We start from the raw sequence: 8,701 nt of genomic DNA on the forward strand, positions 1-8,701 counted from the left end.
TCTTCCATTCATTGTTTTTTTTTTAATAACAATCACTTAACATTCAAGAATACATGTAATTATTATTAGAATAAATTTTCAGCTTCACTCAATACTGAACAGTAGGATGTTCTTGTCAACAAAACAAACTTGATCATGATGAGTAAAATATATATAAACAAAATAAAAATAACAATAGAGAAATATTGTTAATTACCTAGGAGATAATCATGAAGGGAGGGGGAGAGGGGATGGAGTTAAGAGTAAATAAATAAAAATAAGAGTAAATACAAATAAGGTACTGTGGAATATTCAATGTATATATTTAGTCAAGGTCCTCAGGGCAAAACAACTGGAGAGAAAAGAGAAAATACAACCACAGTGAGAAGTTAGGAAAGCAGATAGTTAGATAAAATAATAATCTTACATTGCAAAGCCGGACTTTCCAATCTTTAGCTATTACATCTTGAATCGGCTTAATAAGGGCTTCATACCCTTTTTCCTTTTCTGTTTCTTTGGTCCTACTTTCTTCATTTTCCACCCTCATATTTTCTGAAAATAAAAAAATTAATTTTATTTTTACAAAAAATAAATAAACAAATAAATCATAAAATACTATATTTTTCAATTATCAGAAAACCATAAACTCTGAAAATTAATAAATTTTAATCATAAATATATTCAGATAAGGAGCCAGAATTAAATTTAAATGTGGTAACTCGTGATTTAAATCATGGCTTTTTGTTTTTCCTTATAATCGGAAACATTATACCAACTAATATTTTTCTAGCTAACATTCTGCAATTTGTTTCAATTCGTCTCTGTCAGTTCACTTACACATCCATCTAAACTAAACTATAGATTTTCACTTTCACTTATACACCACTGTAATATAAACAGATCAAACCACAAAGCACACCTTTAACATAATTTAAATATTTTAGACCACAGCTAAACTAGATGAATCTTCTACACCCACCCAATGACACATAAAAAAAAAAGCCAGAGATAATTCCAGAAATAGGTTAGTACTTTTAATTTTTTTTTTTCGGCATGAAAGTAAAAGATACATAATACCATTATGTGCCAAGATATTAATAGATAGTTATGCTCTCATTAAATTATCATAGCTCAGATAAATTGCCATTGTTGAGTAGCATAATAACTCTGAGGATGAGTCAAAGATATTTTAATTATTAAATATGAACACAATTACATAATGGAATTTATGACAACAATAAATATATTTGTTTTCAATATTTTTGAATGTTTCATACAGTCAAGAGGCCAATGAAACAATTAATCAGGAGAAGCTCAATTTTACTAAGTTAAATTAATAAATTTAAGCGTTGAGGGGAAATTTATTTCAAAATTAAAATAAAATAAACTTTTATTCAGAAATATTAAAAAAATTCCGTTGAGAATTAAAAAATACTTTTCAAAAATTAATTCACTGACATATAACCGCTTCGCTTGAATAGTGGAACAACTGAGAAAAAGAAAAAAAATTATTTTGAAATGGACGAGTTTCAAAGAAATTACCATAGATAGATAGGGAGGGTTTCATTCTCTAGGGAGTGTGGTTAGTGGTTCACAAACTGGGAGTGTCACATGCGATTAAAAATTTATAACCAATATACCCTGCATTCGACGTTGTTTAATTTCAAAGATGAACCTTTGTAATCGTACACAAAAAATAAAAACCCCTTCAAGTTTTCAAATCAAAGGTGACGCGAAATGTTTTTTAGCCTAACATGGGTATTGCGTCAAAAAAAGTTAAGGAACCGCGGCTATAGACTATCCCAAATAGTAGAATTGTAAAAAAGTAACAACAGACTACGTACAAAATAATGATTTTTTTTTTGTGTATCAGATGTGCCACAACTCAAGCAAAGCGGCGATATCTGATAAATAACGAATATCTAATTTCGAGGAATTGCTTTTAATCAACGACAACTTCTTTTAGCATATTAATAACTTAAACTCTAAAATATTTTAGAGGCGATCCTAGAATAGAAATATTAGTGAATACAGTTCATTGAAGTAAAATAGACTGACCTCTAGACATTTACAGATTAACATTACATTCCAAATTCAGTTCAGCGCAATTCGTCTAACACCTGCACCCGGAAACGTGTAGAAAACAAACATTGTCCTGTTTACTTGCGAGAAAAGTTGAACAACCGACTTAATCATAGAACAAACCCAGTTTTAACCATACAAAATGTAGTAAAAAACTAAAAAGAAATAAAATTTAATGTGTAAATTTGAATGTGAATACACCTACGCAATGCACTAGCGTAACATTGATTAACACTTACAACACATTTTACCTTATATCTTAAATTTCGTACATAATTTATTTTTTAAAGCTTAACTAGTCTTTTAGTCCTTCAAAATGTCGTAAAAAAAAAAAAATTAAAATTTATGAAGGTTCTTTTCCATTTTATTTACCGCACCAATTTTCTCGTCTCCAACACTAGCGAAAATATCCATATATGGAATACACTTAAGGAACGCTCTATTGAAACATTGTTTAATTACGAACAACACATTTGACCTTATATCTTATACTTCTTTGATACTCTATTTTTTTAAGGTGTAACGAGTCTTTCAGTCCTTCAAAATGTCGTAAAAAAGAAGTAAAATTTATGAAGGAGGTTCTCTCCTGTTTTATTTACCACGCCCCTTTCCCCATCTCAAATCTTGCGATCATACCCACGTACGAGTACAATTACAATTAGGCAACGCTCCAGCGAAACATTCTGTAACTACTTACAATACATTTTACCTCATTTCTAATATTTCCTTGATAATTTATTTTTTAAAGCTATAATGAAAGTGGTTAACATAGGACTAGCTGTCATTAAATCAAACCTTCCAACCTTCCCCACTCAAATGAAGTACGGACCACCACCGATGGGAGTACTTACTAGGAAAATCAGCGAGTCAAGAGGAATGATAGTGAATCCACATTAATAGACGACTAGTATAAATTAAATATACTCATAACAATGCATCAAAACACAGTATATGATGTATGAAATTTAATAGTTACATATTGTTTTAGAAAAATAGTCATTTTATTAACTCCAGCTCAATAGAAGGTAGATGGATGCATTGAAGGTAAAACATTGTAAATGAATGGTACATTCTAACACCGATGTATGAATATAACCAACATTTATGACAGGGAAGAAAAATATTTACTCGAGGAAAATATTAAACGCGCATGAATAAATACTCAGCTGTTGGGAGTTTTATTAACCTGGCGAACTTGATATAAGGGTTGGGTAATCGATATTTTAAATCTTTTCAATATGGACAAATATTAACATATATTGTGACTGAAAAATGAATGATTTAACATCAATGTCAAAAAACATCTCGTCTCAGAAATAAGAAAACAAGGGTTGGAAGTCAAAATCGATGTGTTAGAAAGATAAAAGTGAAATCCTACGCGGCGGACTTCACTTCCACCTTCTAACTCTGACTGGAGTACAGTTGTAGTACCATAAGCGATAAAAACAGTATTGACATTTAAGAATAGTATTCATACAAGTACAGAGCAGACCTTAGCTACAAACCTTTTTAGTAAGACCCCGGATATTATTAACAAGCCCAATTTTACAGGTCAATCCCCATTTTCTACCCAACTAATGCAATATTTTTTCTTCTGTGATAGTATGTTTTATTATTTTCTTTTATGCGCAACTGGAAAGTCCTGACTCAAGTCACAAGTGGAGGTTACATACCACCAATTTAAATTTTTTCAACTTTTATTTCTGATACTAGGTCCAAAAATATTACACACATGTCCAAGGTTTGTAGAGAGGTAGTCTGGGTGACGTTTAATAAAGGTATCAAAATAGTAAAAAAAAACAACTATTTATTGTTAACAAATGTTTCGCCCCACTTTGCAGGGCTGGCCGATTATAACACAATGGTCAACTGAAAATCTGATACATACAATCTGACAGACCGACAAAGCCCAGCAAAGTGGGGCGAAACGTTGGTTATCAATAAATAGTTTTCGTTTACTATTTTGACACCTTTATTGACCGCCACCCGGACTATCTCTCTACAAAATATTTTCTAGTTAACTATGCTGTAACTTGAAATTAACAAATTTAAATAGTTATTTATTAAAGACTATCTTCCAACAATCAACCTTCATATGATCAACTATCTTCTTCCAATATAAATTTTTTTCTTTAAAAAGAAAGCATTTGTATTTTTTTTAAATTTGTTGAAGGAATTTTTTCAAGGGGCTAATACAAAAAGGTATTTTCATAGAAAATTTAATTTTGAACCGATTATATTGGTGATTTTTTTTTTTATCAGACACATCCTGAAGTTAAATAAATCACGATTAACTATTGCTTGTGGTTAATGAAAATTCACTTATACTATTTAGTAAAAGTCTTAATGTTACAAGTTATGTTTAAGGTACAAAACATTACCCTCAAGGCATGAGGACCTAGTGGCCAGAAAAATCGTTTACAGAAAGTAGCAAAAAATGCTTGCTAATGTTAGATGAGATTTCCAACTCAAAAGATGGTATTCCCTCTAAGGATATGGAAAGCTTAAGTGGGAAAATGGAGTATACCTACCACTCAGGTGTACTGGAGCAGGAGGTAAAAAATACCAAGAAGGGTCAAAAAGAAAACATATCTGTATGTTTCATTATATATACAAAGGATGTTCTGTAAGTGATCATCAATATTTAAGGATCTCCAAAACAAACAAAAAAAAAATCATAAAGACAATGTTCCATTTTTCTACAGAAAAAGAAAAAATTGGTATTTTTTTGTTTAATAGGAAGCAATAATAAAATAACTGTTCAAGTTAGGCAATTATAAGTTACGGCAAAGTAACCAAATCTTTTCAAAAATAATAGATGGTTAGGATTTGTATTTTTTAAACCATTTGAAGGGAGGTTTTCAAGCGACTAATAGAAAGAGACAATTTCAATGAAGGGTTTACCTTAAAAAAGTAATTACCTAAAATATATCGGGGTATTGTTTTGTTCAAATCCGTCCTTAAGGCCTTGGAACTGCAATGGCACCAGTTCGAATCTGGCCAGGGGAGTCAACTTTTATTTCTGTGCAGGTATCATGATATGAAAAGTTGACCCCCACCATGGTTAGAATAGGGTAATATCCTGTAGGTAACTCCCTCTCCCTGTAGTCAGAAATGACAAGGAAGATCATTAAAAAAAAAAATAATGATCCTAATTGTATACTTTATTAACTGTTAGATTGGCTATGTGACCAGGTAACTTTGAACTAAGGAACAGAACAAAATTTAAAAAAAAATGAACTATGAACTATTTCAGAATAAATATTAAAAAAGAGGAGGAGATTGAACAGGCCAATCAGATACACATAATCAACGAAAGTAGTCAAATTGTTCACCTCCAAACTGTGTACTTTAAGTTAATTTATTTAGATTTGATATTGATCTAATTTGTTGTATTTTATTAATGTTTTGATCTTTAACACAGTCATACATATTTTAATAACAATATAACTTAATCATTAACTATGATTAATTTAGATAATTGATTTTATTATCAACAATTGAATATCAATTCATCAGTGAAATATGATTAATAATAGGTATTTATATCAATCCAGAGTAATTTAAATAAATACTATCTTACTTTCGTCAAAATTGAGTCATCTTAAGTATTTGATATCTCAGAAACTATTAGACATACAGATATCTATTAGTACAGAAAATGAAGCTTGTTAATTTTATTTTAAAGTATTTGAGAATGATCTTCATGTGTCATACTTTTATGCAGAAGTAAGAACTCTTACACATAAAAGTCAATGCCACAAAAATAGATTATATTGTTTTCGGTCTTAAGAAAAGGAAGAATTCTTGAATACCAAAAATCCTTCAAATTAGTAACACAGCTGAACCACCATCTAACTCCATTGACTATCTCGGTATTAAGTTATATCACCATATTAAACTATTGGCCCATATCTAAGATAAAGCCTGTTCCCGAAGAAGGAAATGTACAATGCTCTTCACTCACCTTACTGAAGGCATACTAAAATACCTTCCGCAATTTCAGAATAGCATGCTAAGATAACTAAGGAAACTACAAATAGAACAGCTCCATGATTAATTTCAACTAATAATCTCAGAACACAGCAGGAAAAGACTTATCAAATTTCTGTACACAAAAGTAACTCTTTCCAATCCACTTTGCAATATTCTTACTCCGGCACCAGCTCTAGTACGCTGACAAAACATCTTGTATCTACTGTCTAGTATTAAAATTAAATTAGTTATAAGATTCATATAAACACAAAAAATAGGAGAGATCCATCACCTGTAATGTTCACTTTGTACAATTTATGCATAATTTTAAAACAAACTAATTACTGTATAATAAAAATTGTATTGGCTGTAATATTGGGAATATGGAAAAAAAAAGTTATTAACATTGTGATATTTATTATTTTGTTATTTATTTAATAATGGCTAAGATTATAAATGTTGATAACTTTTAATATGTTTTACACTGTTTTAGCAAAACCATCACATTGCGATTCCTGCATCCTGATTAATTACTCTTATATAAACACAAAAGTTGACAAAACCAACTACCATTTTAAAAATCTTACCTAGCACAATAGCAGTGAAAATTGATAAAAAAAAAAAAGTCTAGATAAGAAAAGCCGTTAGTCTTTACTATCATACATCAATGACTGTTAAAGTTTAGTAATCCATTATTTATCATTTGTTATACTTATCATCCTTGCAGCTGAGAATAATGAGTTGATAAGACTGATTGAATCAGCAAAACAAAAAGCCATAACTAACAATAATCACAAGATCGCCTCATTTTTTAAAAAATTAATTGAGAAAAGTTTATCTTCATAATTAGCAGTAATTTTAAAGACTAGAGAACACAGAATACATAACCCATGTCAACTACCTTATGCTGGATCTAAACGTTTGCCACTTGCCACAAATCCAACAGTTGTACAAACGCTTGGTAAACAAAGAATGCAACAAATGTCCGCATCCATATGATGGTTTTTATTTACTTTTGTCGCCTCTTATATTCGATTTACTCTATTTCCATTATAAAAATGAACAAAATAAAGATAGGTGAAACACAAATATCTGCAAATCAGGTCATAGATGACAAAAATTGATAGAAATGCTATACATAATCTATAAATCCAACTTTCTTTCTAGATTTTTTACAAAATACTTATTAATTTAATTACGCAAACATATAACGTCTTTATGAACTTATATTTGTGCTGTGTTAAATAAAAAATAAACTGATAAAGTTAATTGACAATATTTAACACAAAGGATACCCACCCAATTGATAGAATTGTAAAATATACAATCTTAAAATGGAGTTAATTAATGAATCTGACGGTTGAGGAAATTCTTTATTTAATTAAAACACAGAGGGCACAAATATTTATCAGTTAGCAGTTCTAAAACAAGGCTAACTTGCCCTAAGTTTGGCAAACGTGTAGAGAAACCTTTAAAACATTAAATGTTGCCTGAAATGAAAATGTTCAGAACAGCTATCAATACAATCTATTAATACCTTAGGGAATTAGAAAAATGAAGATTTATAAAAAAATATGATTTAATAATTCAGCATGAAATAATTACCAAAGAAGAATTGTGTTATGAGCACAATGAATGATTTGAATTGATGTAGTTTTGATTCCTTACTTAGTTCTTTGATTCCTGCCAATATAGTATATAAACAGGGAAAAGGTAATAACCCAGCTAAGAAAAGGTCTATGATTACAATCCTCAGCTATGGCTTTGTTAAATAAAAATTGAACTGATAAAGCAAGTTTACTTGAGAGGAAAAATTGAGATGAAAATGGCACTTTTGGCAAAGATGAGTCAGGGAGAAACAACAAAGGCCAAAATCTTGGTAATAGCCTGTGTAAGTAGGCATAAGATAGCTAAAATTTTCATGCGACTACTTTCAGTCAATTATTAAAAGTATCAAATACTATTGCATATTAAAACTTATTAAATACAGAAACATAATAAACAAAAATTGCTTAGTGATAATTTACAATCAAATCTAGAAATAACAATATTAAACTTACTCTTCAGGAAGATACAAATAGATGAGTTCAGCAATAATCAATTTTCATGTAGCCATGACATTCCACCACAATAAAAGAACTGATAAAACTTCAACTGTCAATGCATTCTGTTTTGCTTATTATTTAATAAGAATAACATTTGCACTCATTTAACAATATAATCTAGTACAGCAATAAAACTTCTTAAGAACTAAATTGATAAGGTTCCCACAAAACAATAAACAAACCCACTGATACCGACCCTATTTCTATGAGCTCAACTCGATAACATATCGAGATATTTTAAAAATGCACACTTCGGTATGATACCAATAGCGATCGCGAAAAGATAGTAAAATATTACAGGCAAAATTATTTACTAACATTTCATTCCCACCAAACTAATGGTTGTAAAAAAAGTTACAAACTACAGCCGCTTTTAACGGTCACCGAAAGAGTGCGCTGTTTAAATGTTAAAACTGCGAAATTACATATATTTCTTAATTGTAAAAGTTAAAAAATATTAAGTATGATTAAAAATATTTTTTAAAATTATAATTGTTTGTTTCTAAAGTTTTTCAAACATCTTGCCAAAAATTACCATACAAGGCAATAGGGGTTTTGGT

General features: G+C 29.8%; 1 protein-coding gene across 1 annotated transcript in view; it reads right to left on the minus strand.

Annotated features, from left to right (window-relative positions):
• The window catches only part of Cap-H2 (Chromosome associated protein H2), a gene marked incomplete in the record, with an annotated part of 27,831 nt that extends 20,044 nt beyond the window's left edge, over positions 1-7,787 (minus strand). The window contains 2 exon segments of the mRNA XM_067045089.1: positions 407-531; positions 7,642-7,787. Coding sequence (XP_066901190.1) covers positions 407-526 — 120 coding nt within the window.
• Positions 7,788-8,701: the final 914 nt, after the last annotated feature.

This window comes from Halyomorpha halys, unplaced genomic scaffold (genome assembly GCF_000696795.3).
Source record: "Halyomorpha halys isolate HHAL.00 unplaced genomic scaffold, Hhal_1.1 Scaffold2901.1, whole genome shotgun sequence".
Lineage (NCBI taxonomy): Eukaryota > Metazoa > Arthropoda > Insecta > Hemiptera > Pentatomidae > Halyomorpha > Halyomorpha halys.